At 36.3% G+C, this 23370-nt stretch overlaps 2 protein-coding genes across 3 annotated transcripts in view; one reads left to right on the top strand and one right to left on the bottom strand.

Annotated features, from left to right (window-relative positions):
* Positions 1-3760, bottom strand: part of LOC149089326 (uncharacterized) — a 36028-nt gene extending 32268 nt beyond the window's left edge. Inside the window, exon 1 of the mRNA XM_089237946.1 lies at positions 3500-3760. The gene's annotated coding sequence lies outside the window, so the exon portion shown is untranslated. The remainder of the gene's footprint in view (positions 1-3499) is intronic.
* Positions 3761-4164: 404 nt separating this feature from the next.
* On the top strand, positions 4165-22067 carry LOC149089325 (uncharacterized). Of its 2 annotated transcripts, none has more exons than XM_089237915.1 (11): positions 4165-4329; positions 5208-5372; positions 7398-7468; positions 9564-9729; positions 12296-12457; positions 13809-13943; positions 14769-14996; positions 18091-18163; positions 19317-19544; positions 19656-19776; positions 21837-22067. In XM_089237915.1, exons 2-11 carry the CDS (start codon positions 5223-5225, stop codon positions 21976-21978), a joined length of 1476 nt encoding a protein of 491 aa, XP_089094041.1. In that variant the 5' UTR covers positions 4165-4329; positions 5208-5222; the 3' UTR covers positions 21979-22067. The 2 variants fall into 2 exon arrangements, with proteins under 2 accessions (XP_089094041.1, XP_089094049.1); XM_089237923.1 differs by having other exon boundaries at positions 4239-4329; positions 9564-9720.
* The last annotated feature ends 1303 nt before the right edge of the window (positions 22068-23370 follow it).

The following is a 23370-nucleotide window of genomic DNA, read 5'->3' as shown; positions in this document are numbered from 1 at the left end:
ATGAGTGTTTTGGAATATGAGCACATTCACAGAACCAATTATGCTTGTAAATCCTAATTCATTTCATAAACTAAGATAGAAATGAGTTGAATAGATATCATATGCGAACACACCCAGACACTCACTTTAATGCAGTGATTCTAAGAGAGTGCGTCACTGCTCCCAGGAGCATCACCAATCACTGTCAAGGTCATTGCATGTGAGAAACCAATTTTTTTTCATACATTCATACTCAATGGTAGGCATGAACCAGTTTTTGTCCGATTCATACAGTTATTATTTTCATTGGAGGCTCTCAAGGTAGATAGTCACTGGAGCTGCGGATAACGAAAGTTTAATAACTGCGGCCTTAAAGAAAAACTTGACTACCAGAGAGGCCGCAACTTGAAACAAAAGTTGGCTTTTTCACCTGGGGAAAAGTATTCACATTTTGGCATCCCCCTGTTATTTTGTATGGAAAGGTTACTACTACTAAACCAGACATGCACCTCGTCCATATTCCTCTGCAGAACTTCTAACGAATTGGTACATGTTGGAATGTTGGTGTAGGTATAGTGAAGTTTGTTTCTGTGTAATGCTTGTTATGTGCAGTGCTGCCAACTACAATCAATTTTTTAAACTATGAGGTTTTTCTCAACTCATAGTGTAATGAATGAATAATTGTAATGTTGTAGGCCTGTTGCTCTCTGCAGCAAGACTTTTTAATGGGGAAATCGGCTCGCATTTGCACCTCAAAAACTACACCTGGGAACCGCTGAAAACCAACTTCGGCCAACCACCATGCGGCAACGGTGGGGTTTGAACCCGGATTCTCGTGATGCAAATCCGTCAGTCACTATGACCACTCGACCACCACAGCGGCTTATTTAAAGGTTTTTTTTTCAAGCCGAGCACAACTCAGGTCTATCGCCATGGGCAATTTACTACCTAGTGAGTTGTGCCGGAAGTGTAAGCATGTGTACCTAACAGTCTGAGTGCGTATCTAATGTTGTGTATAATTTTTAGTGCTGCCATCTATATTTCAGAAGTGAAGTGAGTGAAGTGTAATGACTGAATATTTGTACTGTTTGTAGGACTGTTGCTCTCTGTGGCGAGACTTTTTAACGGGGAGATTGGCTCGCATTTGCGCCTTGAAGTTGGGAACCACAGAAAACTAACTTCAGCCGACCACCACTGTGGTGACGGTGGGGCTCGAACCCGGGTCCCCATGATGTGAGTTTGTCACTATGACCACTCGACCTCCACAGCGGCTTATTTAAAGGCTATAGTATCATCCCTTTTTTTTTCTTTGGCAAATTTTTTTGTAGCCTGTTGGCACTTTTTCCCCCTCCTCATTGGATACTTAATTCTGTTGGCTATTTTTTTTCATAGTTGGTCATTTTCTTTGGCTTTTGTTGGTTTTCCAGAATACTTTTTTTTTCTTCTTTCAAACAAAGCCCAGCTGTGGTCTATCGCCACGTGTAATTTACTACCGCAATGAGTTGTGCCAGAAGTGTGTATGTGTACCTAACAGTCTGAGTGCATATTTAATGTAGTATGAGACAGCTGTTAGTGTTGCCATCCATTTTTCAAATTATGAGTGAAGTGTAATGATTGAATATTTGCACCGTTGTAGGTCTGCTGCTCTTTGTAGCGAGACTTTCTAACGAGGAGATCGGCTTGCATTTACACCTCAAACAAAATCAACTAAGGAAAAGAGAAATTAACAAAGACTTTTTAATGGGGACTTAAAGAGGAGTTAATTTTTTGTAAATAACTTCCTTTATAGTTTTCTGCATTTCCTGCACATTTTAGATTATCACACATTGATACTACTACTAAACAGTACATGCACCTCGTACACATTCCTCTTCGGAATTTCTAACGAATTGGCACATGCCGGAATGTGTGGTCTGAGTGTATGCTTGGCCCCAACGTAATTTATGTTACCAAGTTGCGCTTGTTTCGTGTTCATGCTGCCATCTGGCTTCCATTTTCTATCACACATTGCTGCATATCAGATTGATTTCATGTAATAAATTGAATTTTTTATACAATCGTACGTGTTCTTTGTCTGCCATCTTGAATTGACAGCAACAAAAACAGCAATTGCTTGGAATAAAAAAAAAGTGGCAATGACCACATTTATGTAAAATTAACCTGGAGAAAATCCAATTTCTCAATATATTTCGGGTCAAAAAACATCTCTTTCTACTATTGCCACCTGGGACAGACAATGCTGTAGGGGAGGCTGTACTGTCAATATTTAGCGCTTCATGCAAATAATGTGTGTCTGGTTCCAGCATAACAACTGGAGGATCTTATTTCTCAATGTTATTCACAATGTTTGTTTTTAACGTAATTTTTTTTTTCTCTGGTAAGGTTCAATTACATTGGATATGATTACTTGCTACTCGCTTGCGGTTTTAGTCGCAGCTACTAAAGTCACTCTGTGTAATAACGATATCTGGTAAACTCACCACTAACTCTGCTAGTGCGAGTTAAGTTGAATGGTGGGCTACTTGCAGCGTTATTTTCTGGGTGTGGCTATTTTTTCTATCCCTCTCACTTTGGCTTGCAACAAAAGAGAAAAACAAAAAAATGAAGAAGAAATAATGATTTGCAAGCTCCTTTACTTGAACGATTTTACTAGTTGTGCACAATTAAAACTTGATGGACTGGAAGAAACTGGTAAACTCGCTCAATGTAATTGAGCCTTTCAAGCGCAGATACAGAAGGGTGATGAGACCAATGCGCACCCCCCCCCCAAAGAGACAAATAATATGGGAAAAATTTGTCCCAATAAAAAAAACACACAATTTGCCCCTTCCATCTTATGGTCCTTGACCCGCGGATGGAGCCTGTAGGTTTTTTTGTGTGTGCCTTTCACTCGTCATGCTGTCTTTTTCCTCGCTGAAGAAAAAAAATCATAGAACACTACAGACAGAACAAAAAAGGATTATACCACATCTCCTGTTTCGGCTCTATCGTGCCTACTAAATAGTCTCGCATAGGCAAGGCTGTAACTTGGGGCAGGAGAAACAGGTGGGTATGGGATGCCAGACAAGAGAAGGGGTGCACATTTCACATTCTTTATAACCCCTCCAACATTAAAAGAGGGCGCTACGAAATGCGTGCTCCCCAAGCATCTAGTTGCGGCCCTGCACATAGAGCCTACCTAGTTTTCAATATGCTGTATTTTCAATGTTATATAATACATAACATTCTGTACGCACCAAATTCTTTGAAACATTTCCTCCCACCGCCATCGCAATTATTAAAGTACACATAAAATTTTCATTTCCACTCAGGTTTCATTGCTATAACGTGCAAGCTGTCACAAATATCGAATTTCTCATTCAATGAATTCAATTCATGTATATAACAATACATTTGCGTAGTTAAAGCAAAATCTCACCATAAATGGAGGAAAGGGGCGGGAATAAAATAATCAATAATGAAAATTCATCAGTCGAATATGAAATGAATTTTAAAAAAATGAATAAAAAAAAAAACTCACAGCGATTCCTCTTAGTTAAGCTTGGCTGTCAAAGATCCATGAATAATGTTTATCAGTAGAGAGAAGCACATTCACAAAAACTGAAGGAGATATAATCAAAAACCTCAATTCATTATTTTTTTCAGAAATAATGTTTCGAATCGAATAAATTAAAGTGACGACAGGGATGCTCACTCGGGAATGTAGGAAAACCGTCTGTTGTTTGTGGCGGTCTCGGATCTTCTCCTGGATGTTTTTTCGTGGCTCATTGCCATTGGCTTTAAACCGAAATCCAAACTGATTGGGAACCCATACATTCATGGAGGAAGATGGGTGGGTGAGGAATAATAATAAAAAAAATTGAAAATAAAATTGTAAATAAACTTGATAAAATAAGAAATACATCAAAAAGGATAAATTCGCCAATACTGTCTTAATATAAATTCGATTTTTTATCGAAAATTAGATAAACTACGCTTTCTGACACTTGTTTATTCAATTAGCGTCTTCAGTCGCTCCAGTAAGTTGTCCAATAAAAATTAATTTCTTATAAGGATTAGTGTAATTGTTTTTTAAACGTGTTTTGGTTGGTCGATTTTGTCATCTGCTGTATATAGAGAGGGAAAAAGAGTTTCGGTTTTTTGGGATCCTCGTGAACGGAACTTGTACTGTGCGTATCTTGTTTGTTTACATTTTCATTAGTTGGATGAAAATGCTATCAGTGACACTTTTAATAGAGTTTTCGTGTGATTATTGAAGAGAGCGATTTTCGTTTCCCATGTTTTGGCTTCCTTGACTTTACTCTCAGTGAGACAGGCTATTTTATTTCCTTGTATTAACTAACCTAAAAGGTAATTCATTTCTAGTTATTTTATTGTTGCAAATTTTAATAAATTTTCTCAATATTATCTAGCCTTTATGAATAAAAAAATTGATAAACATTATATCACCATTATGTACTATATTGGTATATATATTTTTTTTAAATTTAAAATTGTGTATTTGAATAATTAATCAATCAATTTTGTCCACAACCAATAAACGGTGAAAATTAAATTTCATCATAAAAAATATGCCTTTTAGAAAATATTGAAAATAACTATACAGCACAATATTGTATTTACATATAAAAAGCATCAAAGAACTAGAACAACTGTTGCCACCTATCAGATAAAAAGCACAAATGTTCTAGTTTTTTGATCAAAATTGGTGACTGGTTTTTGATCGATGTGTTATATACAAAAAAGGAATGTGATTTGTAGTTAATTAATATTTTTATGAGCAGTAATATTGTTTGAATTATTACATTTGCCTTGAAATTTTAACTGTTTTTATTTGTGTATTGTAAAATTAATAAAATGATTGGCGAAGTTGTGGACCTTGGCTTTTTGTATTAGCGGATTATATTTATCACACTAAGGAGGATTAAACTTCTATATAAAATAACTTCAAATATTTTCATAAATTTTACGGCACATAAATAACAGCTGTTAAAATTTCAAGGCAAACCTAATAATTTAACAAATATTATTGCTTATAAAATATTAGTTAATATATCGCTTTGGGGTTTTCTGGGGGGGGGGGGGGTTGAACCTGGATCCTCAGGACAAGAGTCCAGCACGATGGCCACACGAACGCACAGCGGCTGGGAGGTTTTACTATATCATGGCATCTGATTATGTTCTATTTCATGCTAAAATGAGATGACTGAAATACTTTCTTTTTTAAGACTAGGAAAATAAAGATGGCAACTAACGCTCTGGAAAAACAAGACTTTGTGATAGGAGATGAGTTAAAGAAACTTCAAAACGTTATCCAGCAGCTAGAAGAAGAAGCTGCAAGAAAAGATCAGCAAATAAGTCAGCTGACATCTAGAATGAGGGAATATGAAATGGTGAGAATAGATTCAACCTATTTCATGCAATGTAATACTGCGATTCCTCCCCCCAACTTGAATACTTTAGGGAATGTAAATACGTTAGTAATGTAAGGAAGTGCTCTCTCCACTTGTTAATGCAAGATTCCTCAAAAGACTAGTTATATTTGGAGATATAGCCTGTTGTTCGATATTGGGTTTGAGTCCTCTGTGGAGGCAGAGATGAACTTTTTTCCTAAAACCTTCATCTCCATACATAACAGGTCTTCCGAGAAATCTTATATTAACAAGTGGAAAAAGCATCTTTCTCTCTCTCTATGTATATATATGGTGCTATCTGATGGCCTATGTCATCATTATTTATGCTATTAGTTGATTGCTACCTCCGTAAATTTGTGGAGCCATTCAACACACACATATACATATATGTGCCAAGGAAGAAATATTCTATCTATTTCCATAGCTTAGTGGTAAAGCACTCGTCCAATAAACGAGAGACTCGGTTTGAGTCTGAGTGGAGGCAAAGATGAATTTTCTGCCTAAAATTCATCATCTCTAAATTTTACCATTCTTTTAAGGAATCTCTTATAAATATGTTTGGGACAGCACATATGACTACGTTCGAAAAGTTCCGAGACATATTTTGTTGTGGAAGAATGAATACAGATAGAACCTTTTTATTTTGGTGTTTCTATCAGTAACCACCCTGTGCAATAGTGAATTTTTGTCATTGTCCATACAAAGATGTAAATGTGAATTACAAGCCTTTTTTTGTCATATCCTCCAGTGCCTTCGTTGCTCTTTGCTGCCCTTCTTTGGAACCTGAGAATCGTTGCCTTCTTAAGTAAATTCTTTATCGAAGGAAAAATAAAAAAGTCACATGGATAGGAATAAGCTGATTGTAGAAGTATTGGAATGTGATGTTTTGACAGCTAACACCAGGAGAGACCTGTGAGACAGTGCATTGTGTTGTGATGGAGCACCCTTGACTTGGCAACCTTCCAAAAATTTGGTCACTTGTGTCTCACTGAATCATGCAGATGTTTACGGACTCACAGGTTCCCCTGATGTCAGCTTACCCGTCAAAACATCCCATTCTGATACTTTCACAACCAGCTTATTCCCCTGATCTTGCTCCTATGTGACTTTTTCCTTTCTTTTTGGATAAAGAATTTGCTCGAGGGACAACTATTCTCAGCTTCTGAAGAAGTGCAGCAACTAAGGCACTATTGGATGTGGCAAAAAGAAAGGCTCGCAATCTCTGCATTTACATCTGTGTATGAACGATGATAAAAAATGCATAATTGAGCAGGGTAGTTACTTTGAATGAAACACCACAAATAAACAGGTTCTATCTGTGTTAATTCCTCCATAATAAATAAGCTTCAGAACTTTTCGAAAATAGTAGTATATTATAATACTGTGATTCCCCCAGACTTTTTTTTCCACTTCAAAATATGGAAGACAGATGGCAGCGCCACTATAACACGAAACACACATAACTTTAGAAACTGTGATAACATTGGCATGTGAGAGGATGAGACATATATGTTTGCAACATGTTCTGGCACTTACCAACTCATTAGAAATTCCCTAGAGGAAAACGCATACTAGTATGTACAGGGTAAAGTATGTACTAGATTCACAATAGATATCATTCATAACAGAATGACCAGAAAACAAATAAAAATGAAAATTAGTCATCATCAATAATGCTGCTCTATGAATGCCAGATAAAATTAACGGTAACTCATTAAATAAATACCCCAATCCTTTTGGGATAAATTTGAAATCTACGAACTTCTGCAGAATTTTTCTTTTAGAAATTTTCTGTATGACAGTTATGTTTACGGAAACAGAGCAGCTTTGTTGTATGATGTCTCTGTAATTTTTCGTTGCCATTGAAAATGTAAGCATGAATGTTTTTGCTTATTTTAACATTCTTTTGAATATCAGCTGAGTTTGAAACTCGTAAATAATACTGATAACACAATGTATCTATGTTTAGCGCAAACTTATAACAGTGATTCTACACTGTTTCAGGGTGAATATGGACTTTCTGAAGCCGTTGGTGAGCTCAAGGATTGCCACAGAGTTATTAGAGCCAGAGACTGGTAAAAATTCAATTTCGTAGAAATTCTTTGTATCAGAAACTACAGAAAATGAAACTTTTATTATATCATTGAGTGGTGCGGTAAATACTTTAATGGGTGACCCCGCTTAATTGAATTTTATTAATGAACTAATAATTACAATTTCTATGCAACAAATAAACTTTCATAAGTGTTCCCCCCCCCCCCCAGGATACTAATGATGTTAATCTGGATGAAATGTCAACAACATCAAGTTTATTGGCATGTCATGGTTATGCTTGTCACGATAATCCCTCTGTATACGAATGATGAACGTGCAAATACATATATAAGGTGAATGCAAAGGTTTCAAATAATAATATAAAACTTTCATTCAGACATGAGCAAAAGAGGGACTGACGTGAGCTGATACAAATGAACAACTGACAAAAAAGGTGGGAAAAATAACATAGATAATAATTATGTGATAGCAGTGCCATATAGTGGTGATACAGAGAAATGAAGAATATAATATGAAATACTAAAGTTATATACATACTCAAAAACCCCTCTACAACAATTTTTTCCCCTTAGTTTGTGGAATAGCAAGATTTCACTGTGTTTGATTTCTGATATTCCAAATTTAATTAATATGAATTCAATTATTTGTACAAAAAGTTTCATAGTGAGCAGATATATTTATATTAGGATCATGGATAATGTTTTCATTTGGGTATTGCTATCACTAGAACTCAGATTTTTATGACCTAAAGATGAAACGTCATTGCTTATAGGTTGAAAAGCCTGAAATTTCATTTTTTTAACCTATCAGCAACGATATATCATCTTTAGGTCATAGAAATCAGAGCCCTTAGTTATCACTATTGTAAAGTATGAAGTTTCATAGTATAAAGTAGATGCTTATTAGTATCACAGATGTTTTCATTTGGGTATTGTTATCTTTATTGCAAAGTACAGAACTGACTAATATCATAACATAGGGAAAAAACAAAGTTTTTTGTTTGCACATTTTGAAGTTGTAAGGTTGGACTGGACCTTTACTCTATAAGTTATTGTTATTAACTTGTGAGACGTATGTAGGATGTCAGAGTGTGTACACACTTTCATACACAGTTTACAATGTCTTAATCCAGCCGTAGTAGCTGTTGTGATTTATATATATGTGGAGCTGCTTTCTCATTGGCCTTTATACACTGAAGGCAAATGTAAGGCCTCCAAAAAACCTTCCTTCAGTTTTTTTTTGGTGAGTTTCTTTCAGCTGACAAGATTAGCCGGTCCCCCATTTAAAAAAGTCTACACAGAGAGCAGAAAGACCTACAACATGATACTGACACAACATGAAAATTCAACATTTACCATCTATACTTCAAAATATGTAAGGCAGGTGGCAGTACCAGAGATAACACGAAACAAGCACAATTCTAGCAACATAAATACGTTAGGGCCACACACACTCAGAACACCCATTCTGGAATTTATCAATTTGTTAGAAATTTTGTAGAGGAATGTGTACGAGGTGCATGTACGGCTAAGTAGTGGTAGTTTATCAGATTCGCAGTAACTCAGCGGAAAGAATTTCTCAAAGTATCTATGGATTATTCTGTGTGTTATAAAAAATTATTGTAATTCATAATATACATTAGACAGTCCCATTCTAACACAATTCCAACCCCTCACAATGGCTGCAGGATTCAAGCTTATTGCAAAAATATCTAGTTTTAGAACAACATGAGCAAAAGCAGGGGGAAAAAAAAGATGAGATGAACATTTTGTCATCAGTTATGCAGGAAAGAAAAACCGAGTTGTCCCATTTTCATGCATCCTGGTGGATCAAACAGGATGTATGGTCATTGTATTGTCTTCCAGATTTGTTTCAGATATAGCTATCAATTGGTTATTATTACCAAAAAAATCATGATCCCGATGTGAGTACATTAACCACCGTGCTCAATACTTTATTAGCAAAAGAAAAATCATAAAAATATCTCTTAGCGTGCAAACTGAAAAAAAACCCAATTATGAATATATTTGCATTCTGCATTAATTTCTATGAGGAAATCACAAATTTTAGTTACTACCTTAAAAATAAGATTATATATATATTTTAACATTATAGGGAAATAGAGAAACTGACAGACGAAATGAATGTGATGAAGCTGAAAGTCTCTGATCTTATCGATAAAAGTAGCAAGTGTTCTCAGCTAGATCATGAAATAAGTGGCAGACCATCTGAAAAAACTTTCTTCCCTGAAGAAAATTCTGTGATCAAAAAGGTGAAAAAGGTGATCTTTGATTTAAATCTTCAAGAACTCTGACTTGAATGCATTTTACCTTCTGTCAGACATGGGCAGAGATATGGGGGCATTGCTCCACCAGCGTCAAAGGTAGGGTTGACTGATCTAATGTATATGTGTATGTATAAATTGACATCATCATGCGCTCCCCTAGACTTGCAAGTCTAACTCTGCTTATGCTGTCAGACACAATAAAAAATATTGTAAAAACTCAATGCAACTGTCGGGTGCATATTTAAAAATTTTTCTGTTTGGATATGGAAGTGAATCAAATTAATGCATAAACATGTTTATTATATCTTCAGAAAAATTTTTTATTCAACCACAGGTACAATATACAATACGTTGTCACTTATACGGCACATATCAGACCAGGATTATAGGGGATTTGCTGAAATAGCTTTATTACTGCAGCTGGATAAGGCAGTTGAAAAATAAAATAAAATCATATAATAATAATCATAATTTAAATCATGTAAACCTCTGTAAATAGACACATAGAAATCCTGTTTACAGAAGCCAGATCGTGAAAGAATGGGGGTGAGTGTATCAACCTGCTTAGCAACTTTTTTTTCCTTCGCAGGAAAAAAAGAAGGATGGGTGACAGATATTTACACCATCTCTCTCTTCTTTGGTAAGATTTTGGATTTCATATCCACTTTCCCCATAATCCTTTGTTTTCCCTGTTGCTGAGTGAAGAAGACCGGGATCTTTATTTCCCACATATATATAAACTGGGCTACAGTGTCGGATTTCTGTATAGGCACTTCGCCCTTGGGCCCAGAAATTTAAACAGCATGCACTCATTGACAAATGAAACATCTTTGACTTTAGTCAGAAAGACCTTATAATTTATGCTTTGCCTAGGGCTCTCTTTCATATCAAAGTGAAACCTTTTTCACATAGAAACATGCTTTCTTTTTCTACACATGGAGGGAGCCAGCCTGAAAATACCAGATTACTGGAAAGGCAGGACTAGCACATGGCCAAGCTATAGAGAGTCTTAGTCTGCTGTATGTATAAAAATTCTAAAAATTATGAATGAAAACTGATGATTGCCCTAAAACAATTTCAGTGCTATAAATTTTTTTTAGTTAAGGGAATTTTCACAAATTACTGTTGCATGTTCCAAGTACTGTCATTGTTTTAAAACTTCACTGAAGTATTTAGAAGAGCTTTGCATTATTAATTTGTTATTATTGTGAGAATATGGAAAATATCTTAAATAGATACAATGCACCTTTGTATGGGTGGTGACCTTTGTGAGGGTGTATTTGCTACTAAGGAAAAGAAAACTGTTCATGTTACCATGCTAAGCCACATACAGTAGCCACCACTTATAAGAATCAATTGCTTATAAGAATCAAACTAACAAAACAAAAACCAAGTGCTGTTCTAACATAAGAAAATCATCAGTTACAAGAATCAGATTTCCGCTTATAAGAATCAAACAAGAATTTTTTTACTCAAACACCCACCGGTCATCTCAGTGGCAGGAACTTGTAGACTAATTTTGATCATTCACAAGGTTATTCGAAGGGCTACCTATTGTGATTTTTATTTCCATAATAAAACCATCCCATATTGACTGTTGCCTTCCACCCCCAAATAGTAAGGATTACAGATTTGTAGAAAAGTGAGCTTTCTTCCATGAATAACAAAACTTATCGGCAAGAAGTTTATGGTTAAAAAAACAAAAAAAAAAAAAACTAGTCTTGTGTCAGAAAAGTTACTCATAAGCGAATCTATCTAGAGCAGTGTTTTCCAACTTGGGTAATACCCCGCCCTGGCGGGCACGATAGAAAGGTCCAGGGGTTGGTAGAAGCTATGGGTACAACATAGGATCTCATGGGTTGCCTTAAGTTCAGGGGGAGGGGTGATGATTGAAAAATATTCTGAAGAAGGTGCGATAGAACAAAAAGTTTGGGAACCTCTGATCTAGAGTTATGAGCTCGGATAACAGTCATGCTCCATATCCTAGAGCAGAGCCCCTAGGCTGGAATATTTGGTGGGTCTCCGGGCCAGACTTTTCAAGGCCCCCTCTAGTAAATTTGTAGCATGAAAGAACAGAAAATGATGAGAATCATCCCGGATCAAAAGGCTGGAGCCCTGTCAGCCCCACCCTTGTAGGAGCCATGACAATACTACAGTAGCAGTACAGTTACTGTGTAACATTTTAGTCGCTCTACATTGACAAAGAACGATGTCTAAGGACAGTGTTTTGCTATAGATGTTTAAACTGATTTAAAATTTTAGAAATTAAAAATATTCAATAAGAAATTAATAAGGTTTTTTCAGTTTTTACTTTGAAAACATAATCTCGCCTGAAGCTCCCCCATCCCCACCCCTTGCATACTCTAGTGGTAGTTAGAAGAGTACCAGCAAAAAAACAAATCTGGGTATAAGAATCAACCACTTATAAGAATCAAAATGACTGAACAAAATGTGATTCTTATAAGCGGCGGCTACTGTACATGACAGGCAATGGCTGATCCATTGCACCCAATGGTGTCTTAAATTTAAAAAAATAATGAATCCTTTCTTTTATTTGTAGTTTAGCAAGAGCGTGCAATGTTCTATGCCAGCACAACCATCAGTGTATGTTGAAGAAATGTGTGCTTTCCAGGCTCAGAATCAACTTCTCCGTCTTCAGTTAAAGCAAGTCTGTGAGGAAGCCTTAGAAACATCAATGTATTTGCAGAAAATTAACAAACAAGTAAGATCTTTTTATTTCACTCCATATGATGATCCACCGAGGCTATGATCAGCCATTGATTGGTTAGTTATTTCAGTCCATAAACTTCTTATGTCATAATAAATTGAGATTGAACATTTTATAATCCATTCTTCTCATCAGATGAAATCAGAATTAGTTTAGGGGGAAAACTAATGCTAAAAACGAAGCTAAACAAGAATGTGACGCACCTCCTCAAAGAAAAGCAAAGAAAGTGGTAGAATTCTGAGAAGAAATAAAACTAATATTCGACCATCCCAAACTTTCACATACAATACTCCACAAGAGTTCGATGACCTGAACATTAGTTCTGGAAAACGATGAATATACCCAAGTTTGTCCTCGTACACCACTACAGATATGAATTAAACAACTATTCGATTGGGAAGAATTCGTAGGTGTCCGATTAATTTAAATGACTATGTAGCCCATAAAGCTTAAGAGAGGGATGCCATGTATTTAGTTATGTACATATTTATTAATACTCAGGCATAGTCACTGAAGGCTAGAGGAGCAGCTGTTATTAAGATGTGAGAGCATGTGCGCCTGAAAAGGGATCTAATTTTACCAACTTAATTTGTATATATTACCTGGCTCAATAATATAATAATGATACAAAATGGCTTGTATTGTGTAGTTGTTTCAGTAGTTTAAGACAGTTAGCGAAGAGCCATCTTATCAAGTTCAGGGTCTGGGCCCCAAAGGCATTTGGTTCTTCCTGGACCCTCTGGTTTAATCGTTAGGACATTTTGAGAGTGACATTTGATGCACAAGCCACATGAAACAATCATCTCTCTTTCTCTCATCATGGGTTATTCAGAGTGAAAGAAATAGCTAAAGATATGGAAGTGTGAATTTCAAAGTTAAACCCATGCTCTATGTAAAAATTCAATAACATGAAATAAATCAACCTGCACTGTATCTTCAAAGAGAATTGGGGCTGGTGTGAGGGAGATGGTTGTGAACAAAATCATTTGAGTTTCCATTATTTCTTATGGGCACGTTTACTTCGATATAATGAGTAATTTAAATTATGAGCTCTTGTACAGAATACATTTATGCTCGCAAACCAAAGTTCCTCCGAATTTATTTGTTTTGTGCCATATTACCATAATTTCTGGTAAATAATTAGCTGGATGTTCTCTTTTTGTCTCCATGAAATAGGCCAATCATGGTTGTTAGTGAGTTGGGCAACCCGATAACCCCCATAGATAAGCAGTGGCTTAATAATTCAAATTACATTAATATAACTGCAGTAAAATATTTTCTCAACATCACTAATTTGTAATTATGAAATTTTCATTGATAGGCTGTTCATGATTACATGTTTCAGGAAAATTTGGTGTCTGAAAAGTCACTTAAATGCTTGAAGGAAAATGTGTCAAAACTGCCGAGCAGCACTCCAATGAGTAATGACTTAAATATTCCTCATGGTATGGAAGAAAAGTTTTATGAAGATTTTTGTGAGGTGAAGTTACATATTGATTCCTGTTGTATAACATTATATCCTATTATTTTTTCTCACTGGGAATCTGTCATGTATTTCTACGCTGAATAACTACATAGGAAATTTATTTCAAGCTAAAAACTTATGTATATGCACAGTCGAATAGTGATATTGTACCCCCCCCCCCCCCAATCTAGTGCCAAGCCAACCCCACTTAGCTCCAGATATTTTCAGTGAATAAATCTACCTTGCAAGGGTGCGAATACATAGGTTCACTCGCTCTGACCTCTGTTCTCAGTGGTTTGCTTTGCAAATTCACAGTGTTCTTTCACTCCCTCTTCCCCTCACTCTCACACACAACCCAGTTCTGATTTCAGCCTTGTCTATACAAAATCAGAGATGCACACAAGCTCCTGCTCCGAATCCATTTTGAGTAGAACCTCCGAAGTTTGGTATTCATCTAGTGTGCATTGCATTGCTTGCGATGAAATATTTTGTGACAGCCAAAAACATTTATGGGGAAATCCCAGCAGACTACTCCAGGACAACATATGATGTGTACCCTAAAGTCTATAATTGGTTCAACCATGATTTTAATGACTTTAACCTCATTTTAACGTCAAACTTGCTGTAGCACCAAAATTCTTCTAAAGGAATGGTGGTATTGAAACAGAGTTCAACTATATAGCCAAATTTTTATGTGTGCAGGTATCCCTTATATATTTTCAAGTATTTTAATGAAATAATTCAGCCTATATAGTTTTATAAAATATTTTAATTTTTATAATGCAAAGCTTTTAAGTCATTCTTTTATGGTTTAGTGAAATTGAACTTTTTTTTTTATAGCCACTCATAAAATTTAAAGGTGGTGAAGACATTGATTCAGAAGTGCATCATGATCTCATGAATCAGTTAAGGCTTTCAAGGAGCCAGCATCTATCCCTCATCCGCCGTTTCATTATAGTAGCTGACAGAGAAGAAGCAACGAGAAAAGAAAATTTGAAACTGAGGAAAGCCTTGAACTTCTACCTGCGGAAGAATTACAGTGATCAATCTTACCTTAAGTTACGAGAAGTATGGTTTATCTCTTCAATGCATTACAGGATCGATGAAATGAAACCAGTTTGAGTGTATTTCAATTAGATGAAGATATATCTGATAGTGTGGAATTAAACAAAGCAGCATAATATAGTAAAAGCCTGATTGAACTTGTGTTTGTTAGAAGTCAGTGTAAGCAATCAGACATGTATCTCACTGTTTGAGGAGAATCCAGATATATCTGATAAAAATTACTTTAGTTGGCCCGCTGTAGCAACATTGTCAAAAAGCTTAAAGCCATAAAGAATGAAAAATCAACTCTTCTGACTTTCACATGGTAGGATTGGTCAAATTTCATTGTGCAAAAAATGCTCATCCTCACATTCCTTTAGCCATTTTTTAGTCACCCAGACAAACAAAAATCACTCAGTGACAGATCTAAGCTACTGGAAGAATCTTTTTAGAGAGATGCATGAGACAGGTGCAGAGCCACACTGGTTTCAGAGGGAGAAGCCCATGCTTGCAGAAGTAGGAATGAAAAAAATATTAATTTTATTTGCAATTATTAAACAAGATGGCTGCAATGCTATTTTTTAAATTTTCATGCAAATTGAAATAATAATTGGTGAACATTATATGGTCCATTTATCCCATGAAGGCCCCCCCCCCCCCACCCTGATTGTTGTTTCGCATTCGGTCATGTATCTGGTTATGGTGTCTTTGGCCATGGTAGTGGTTGGTAGAGGACCTTTCGTTCTTTCCATACGGAAATATCTTATCATCTCCATTGTTAAAATGAGCATTGTCTCATGTCGCGAAGTTACATCAAGTAAAAACATGCTGAGTTGCTTATTTTTCATAGCTTTATTCAGCAGCCTGATTTTCTCCAGCAGTCTGATGCTTAACTGATTTCTTTGATAACCTTTTTTAATGAACACAAGTATGCAGATTAGACTTAAAAGTCTAGGGCTGGCTTCCTTTAATATATCGCCTTGTTCAGTGTTTTATAAGGAATCCTCTCAAACATTTTTCATTTGAAAGACTTTGTACATTCTGTTGATATACTAAAACATATCAATTTTCATATTGAATATTATTCAGTCTTCACAAACTAAATTCTTTTCTTTCTAATAATATAGACTGTCATTATTCATGCCAGCTACAAAATCTTAGACATTCATACATTTTCTTTTCAGTTATTTACTTATTTTTAATAACTTAATACTCATGTATTTCCAAGAGATCTATATTATCTGTCTAAGGAATTTTAGAATTAATAGATATCCATGCTCAAACCAGGATTCAAACCTAGACCCACACAGTCAAAAGCTAGTTCCCTAACCATTTGATTGCCAGGCAATACTATTGCATGATATTTTTCAATATCTAGAATAAATGTATGAAATGACTTTTAGAACCTTGCAATTAAGAACAGAGAATTAAGAACTTGCAATTAAGAACTGAGAATTAAGAACTTGCATTAAGAACAGCCCCAATACTCTTTTTTTGGTTCTATCCACAACTCACCCCCAATATCTTTCTCCAAACAGGGTATCCTAAAATTATTGAAAAAACTGAAACCCTATTCTGTTGACCCTGATGATATCTAAAATTCTATTCTTAAATTCTGTGCGGATGAAGTCGCAGACTATCTTTTAATCCTGTTCAATGTTTCACTAAATACTGCTATCCTACCGAATAACTGGAAAATCAATAAAATTATTCCTATCCACAAATCGGGGTCCACTTTCCAATCCCCTTAACTTTAGGCCAATAGCAATCACCACTTCCTGCTGTAAAATCTTCGAACATATTGTAGCAAAAGAAGTTTTCTTAAATTTCTCTAAAGCCTTTGATAAAGTTCCCCCATAATAAACTTCTCCTTAAACTCTCATGCCTTGGCCTCAACGTATGATTACTTAATTGGGCGGAGGCTTTCTTAAAATGTCATAAAAAGTTTGTCCATTTTAATGATGATAACTCCCCATTCGTCCCTGTAAAGTCTGGGACCCCTCAAGGATCGGTCCTCTCCCTGTTACTTTTCTTAATTTATATCAATGACTTCCCAGAATCCCTCAACTGCACCACTAGATTATTTGCTGATGACTGTGTAATTTACCATATCATTCACCATCAATCTGATCAAGAACTTCTTTAACATAACCTGTCTTCTATCGCGGACTGGTGTTCATTATGACAAATGCCAATCAACATCTCAAAAACAGTTCACATGAAAGTTACCCTTAAATTACTTCCTCTTGAATACTCGTACTCCATCAATAATTTAACGTCATCCCAAGTTTCTCAAATCAAATACCTCTATGTCATAATCTCAGCCGACCTAAGTTGAACAATCATGTTGACTACAGTTACCAGAAGCGTCTTAACAAACTTTTCTTCCTCTGCAGCAACCTTAAATACTCTACACGGGATATCAGACTACTCTGTTACCAAACTTATATCTCTCCCCCCCCCCCATTCTTTCCTACGCCGCTGAAATCTGGGACCCCTACACCTCCAGTAATATAGATAAACTCGGATCAATCGAAAATAAATCTGTCCGATTTGCTCACGATGCCTGGTCATCTTTCGTTTCCGTGTCCGAACTTAAAAATGAACTTAATCTCCTCCCTCTGTGTACTCTTCATCTTATTTCTCGATTAACATTGTTTTATAAAATTTTTCATGGTCAATTCAACATAGATACCTCTGGTATCTTTAGCCATACCATCCTACATCTCTAGAAGACTCGACCATTCCCTTAAATTAAAACCTATTTTTGCTTCCACTGACTGCTTTAAATACAGCTTCTTTCCTCATACCATTGGTGAATGGAACAAACTCTCAAGCTATATTGTCAAATCCCCCACTACCACTAGTTTTTTGTCTAATATCAAACAATACCGTTGTCATTTTCAATCGCATCCTCTTGTATAGGTCCCAAGGCCAACAATAATGTGTAAATAAATAGAGAAGTAATTTAAAAGCAACACTGCCTGACAGCTAAGTTGCTACAGCATGTCTATGAGCAGGCATAGCCATTCGAAAACGGCCATCAAAAATTGATAAACTAATTATGTGGGCTAATACTATTATGTGCACATATAACATAAAACAATTTTTTTTATAGTTTAGTAAAGGAGTGTCATCGAAATACCTGAATTGTGAGGAAGCAAGTTTTCTCAAGGAACTCAGTTCACTCTGTAAGTTTGTGATCGGGCAGTATGATGATATTATGTACCAGCAAATTTTACTTCTTGGTTGTTCACTGTGTTGGTTACCCTGCAGATGTATGTAATCCCCCTCTTTTACGGCCAAATGATTATTAAGTTCTATTTTGAAGTCTTTAATAAAAATATGGTCACCCCCTCTTTTACATATAATTTTTTTTGCCCCGCTTGTATCTGGGAAAGAGGAGGTTTTGCCATATTACATAAACATATATAAGGTACACTGTATACCAGCAAGTGGGGCCGCTACTTTTATGGTGCAAATTCAACCTAGCATCTACATTGGAGAATTCAATGAAACTTCTTGAAAATATGGTGCAGGTTTTTTAAATTATGTTTTTTAGGGCTTAACTTTAAAGTTTTTCTTCCAGTTTTATCAAATTTGTAGCAGGGTACCAAAGTTTTTCGTTTTGGTTTGGCCACTTCCAATATTTTACTGCCATTTGCATACACTTAACTTAGGATTCAAAGGCCAGAACAAATAAAAAGGTCAGAAAAAATGGAAAAAATTGTTCTAAAATTACCACAATTCGGAGAGCTATGTCCTAACGTTACTCCATCAAATGTAATATGTTCACATTTTATTTCATAAAAAATTACCTAATCAACACAAAGAAACAGTTCGAACAGCAAATTAATCACCATAAAACTATGAATTAAATAATTACCTACTTTTTTGTTTTCACCTGACATACGATTTTGGCTAATCAAAGTTCTAAGAGGTTTCACAAAGTTAAAGTAATTACTGAATAGAAGAAACAAGGCACCAACAATCAGAAGCATCTCAGAATATATTTAAGCACCTCAGCACATTCTGGCAATTGTTGTGAAAAATTCTAGATGAAGAACTTGATTATAACATGAAAACTCAGCGTGCCACATAATTTCAAATATGAAAATAACGCCTGGTCTAAAGTTACCCGGGTTTACGGTAAGTAAAAAAAGAAAAATTCTTTCTGCCAGGGACTGCTCCCAGGAGCTTATTGAATTTCACAAATCATATAGGGTTCCACTTATCCTGGTGTAGGCCTGCCTTATATGTTATTGTAATGCCTTTTTAATATTTGTACACTAAGTTCTGGGCTGGTACTTATGTTCTTATCCATTATTTTTCTTCTTTTTTTAGCACAAAGCAAATGCTATGAATCAAAATGCAATGAAAATATAAATAAACTCTCGGGTCTGATAAAGAAATTATTGGAAGAATTATCCATCTTGCAACAACTTTTAGAAATAGCACACCATCAAACACAAGCTACTGAAGCTGTTAGCTTCACCCAAGAAGTTGAGTTGGCGTCTCTTAGAAGACAGTTCTCCTTATTTCAAGCTCAAAGTGATGAAAAGTTGCTTTTAGGTTGGCTCAAATAATTTAACTTGATCTCTTTATGAGTGAATAATTCACTGTAAGTGTGTTTCACTTATTTTTTTCCCTTCTAATTGGTGTATAATAACACCTGTGTTTCAGGAAAATTGGCGATGAAAGTACTTCAGCTTCAGTTTAGTCAAGCAGCTAGTACATATGAATTGAAGAAATGCAAATCTGATAAACAAGCTTTACAAGAGTGGTATTCAATGATCAAGAAAGAGTATGTATATGTTTTGGTAACTCTCTAGAACAGTGTTCTTTTCACACTGGTGGACCGGCGAAAGTAGGTGAACAATTTTGAGGACCAGAAAAATATAAATAAATGGGAGAAGTTTTTTAGAATTGGCGAGAAATAAATAAATGGGAGAAATAATTTTTCAGATCGGCAAAAATAAATAAATAATAGAAATAATTTGCAGACCACAAAAAATAAATAAGTGGGAGAAATCATTTGCAGACTTAAAAAAATAAATAGTAGAAATAATTTGAGGATTTTTTAGCAAAAATCACAGAAATAGGAGAAATAATTTACAAACTGGTGAATGAAAGAAATAATTTGGGGCCCGGCAAAAGAAGAAAAAAAAAGTGAGAAATAATTTGCAGACCTGTTGGTAGCTAAGACAGAAATAAAAACCAATACAGGGATGGTATAATATTTATCAAATCTGAATTTAATTAGCGGCTATATAAATTGGTTAAAATGTTTCGCAGACCAGCAGGAAATTCTCACAAACCAGCACCAGTCCATGCATCAGCTGTTGAAAAACACTTCTCTAGCATATCAAAATTGGATTGCTGCTGCACCTATTTAGATCATGCGGTCACTCTAACTACATACAAATTTGTGAACATAAGCATTTTTGTCTATTGTAGTGTTTTCCAATCTTTTTCTTTATCTTGCAGCGCACTTGAACCTACAGTTGCATTTCCATGGCAAAAAATTAAGATAAAAAAATTAGTTTTAATGATTTAATTATTAACTGATATGGACAATTCATTTCTATTTGCAATTAAAAGATAATTATAATTTCTGAAGTACTAAAGATTTACTCTTACAGCGACAATCCTGAGATCTTGTCAAACTTGATCTGTTTTATTTCGGTCACCCTGAAATATCTCACGGTTCTTGCCATGCTTTTATTTCCAATGTGGCAGTTATAATGTGGATTAAGAAAATTTTGAAAACCACTCGAAGAATTGATTAAAATTCCGAGCTTCATGCTTTAAAATTTTTTTTTTATTCTTCATGAAGTCAAATTTTGGACAGGCGCACTCTTAAGCCTTTTTTCTTTTCTTTCAAAAATGCTAGGTGTGAATGCCAAAAAAAAAAATCATAATATTTTTTTTAGCTTAGGAGGGTGTATCCCCCCTCTCTCTCCGGTTGTCCCGTGTGCTACTACTACTGCTAAACTATATATGCACCTCACACACATTCCTCTACAGAATTTTGAATGAATGGGTACGTGCCAGAATGTGTGTTCTCAGTTTCCATGTGGGGGCTCGTAATCATAGGTGCCAGAACTTAGGGGCTGAGGCTATTTGAGCCTCCTCCCACCAATAATTTCTGAAAAACAATGCAATCTCTCCTGTGTACGCACTTATATACAGGACGACCAGCAACTTTCAGCCCCTCCCCTCAATGTTTTCTTCATGTTGGCATCTCTGCTCCTAATGTATATTTTGTCTCCCGCATGCCAGAAGCATGAATGTGCAAAGTTTCCTTATTTTATTAGCTAGTGGGATTCCTTATTTTGCTATCTAAGTTTTGCCTGAAACACGAATGTGTGTATCCCTATTCAAACACATGCTACAAAACATTTTAGGAAAATAATGTCCATAGTGTAAACATGAGTAGAGTAAACATTCGAATGAAATTTCATACTTTTTCTTTCAAGAGCATTGCATGTTTGTGCTTTTAGCATGATGGAGACGATATGATGTTAGAGTTGTGCTTATTTTGTCTTCTACATTTTGAAGTAAGGATGGTAAATGCTTGAATTTTCATGTTACGTAAGTATTGTGTCGAAGGGCTGCCTGCTTTCTGTGGGACTACTTTTTCAAATGGGAGGCAGGCTTGAAGTCGGGAAAACTGTAAAATCTGTTGAATCGTTAACCATTGTAACACCTGTGCACAACTGTGGACCTAGATGTGACAATTCGCTCGATTTCATGGATACACAACTGTAAAAATATTGTTCAATATTTTTTTTTCAATTGAATTGTTTTTTTTTTTTTTGTGTTTTTCCATTGTTAATCTGTAAAATTCAAAAATTACTGCAGGTATGAGGAAAATGGAAAGAAATTTGCAGGGATGTATTTAGATGCCCAGGATAAAGTGAAGCATCTGAGAGATGTTCTCAAAGATTTGTGTCATCGATGCAATACGGCCTTAACATCTTATCTTTCTCCAGATTCTAAATAATCTGGAGGAATTGATTATTATTGTTTTTTTTCATAACTGTTTGATTATTGTATTTTTAATAAGAATAAATGATATATTGACACCCCTTGGTTATGTGTCATTTGCGCTGTGCTGTAAAAAACTAAAAAATGTGTGGGTTACAGATGTAAATAAGTCGTTGCCGAGAGGACATGAACGTGCGTCCTCATTTTAGAATTCCGAATCTGGTATAAACACCTGAATCTCTCGAGAAAAAAAAGAGATAATTTTCTACAAGCTTGATCAATGTCGGGGTGGTGACTCTTTTTGCACCAAGCAATCGCCTCTTTCGCGGTGGTCAACTTATCATGGCAGATTAACACATGGTGCCGGAACTTGGGGGCTGAGCTTAGAGGAGGTATAGGAGTAGAGGGAGCAAGTCCATTCACGCCGCGGCATGGACTCGACTAATGTCTGAAGTAGTGCTGGAGGTAATTGACACCATGAATCCTGCAGGGCTGTCCATAAATGCGTAGGAGTAAGAGGGGGTGGAGATCTCTTCTGAACAGCACGTTGCAAGGCATCCCAGATATGTTCAATAATGTTCATGTCTGGGGATTTTGGTGGCCAGCGGAAGTGTCTAAAGTCAGAAGAGTGTACCTGGAGCCACTTTGTAGCAATTCTGGATGTGTGGGGGTGTCGCATTGTCCAAGTCCGTCGGAATGCACAATGGACATGAATGGGTGCAGGTGATCAGACAGGATGCTTACGTACCTGTCAGTCGTATCTAGATGTATCAGGGGTCCCATATCACGCCAACTGCACATGCCCCATACCATCACAGAGCCTCCACCAGCTTGAGCAGTCCCCTGTTGACATATAGGGTCTATGGATTCATGAGGTTGTCTCCATACTCGTACACGTCCATCAGCTCGAAGCAATTGGAACCGAGACTCGTCAGAGCAGGCAACGTGTTTCCAGTCCTCAACAGTCCAATGCCGGTGTTGACGCATACCCGTAGGACGGCAAGATTGGAACCAACATTGGAACAACTTCCGAGGAAAACTGATGTGTGGCGTACACAGGACAACAGTCCCGTTTGCTTCCATTGTGGACGTCCCGGACACGTCGTACGCTATTGTCGAGAGCGAAGGGCCATCTTTGACACCTACCGCAACAGCCAAGGCCGTCATGCTTCGTCATACCCCAGTAACAGCCGCATAACCGACGAGACCAGCATACCAGCCGCCAGGACCCCTCCATCCAGCCCGTTTCGTGGACGATCGCCGACACGCCGCTACAGATCCCCGTCGCCGTATAGACGTTCTAGTCAGTCGCCGAATCGACGAAATGAGGAAAACTAAGCCGCGCGACCTTTGTTGGAGGTGAGGGCGCTATTTTTCAAAATCCTCCCAATGTCGCTAAGATGCTCGG

Source organism: Pholcus phalangioides, unplaced genomic scaffold (assembly GCF_987345545.1).
Source record: "Pholcus phalangioides strain wild (caught in Gottingen) unplaced genomic scaffold, Ppha-v1.0 ptg000002l_1, whole genome shotgun sequence".
Classification (NCBI taxonomy): Eukaryota; Metazoa; Arthropoda; class Arachnida; order Araneae; family Pholcidae; genus Pholcus; species Pholcus phalangioides.
The sequence above is the reverse complement of the archived record's forward strand: the minus strand, read 5'-3'. Positions and strand labels throughout refer to the sequence as shown.

Excerpts from the sequence above, each read along its gene's own strand:
- LOC149089325 (XM_089237915.1), top strand. The coding sequence starts at position 5,223 with ATGGCAACTAACGCTCTGGAAAAACAAGACTTTGTGATAGGAGATGAG. Across the intron at positions 13,944-14,768 it reads TTTATGAAGATTTTTGTGAG|CCACTCATAAAATTTAAAGG; the intron begins GTGAAGTTACAT and ends TTTTTTTTATAG. Across the intron at positions 19,545-19,655 it reads TGATGAAAAGTTGCTTTTAG|GAAAATTGGCGATGAAAGTA; the intron begins GTTGGCTCAAAT and ends CCTGTGTTTCAG.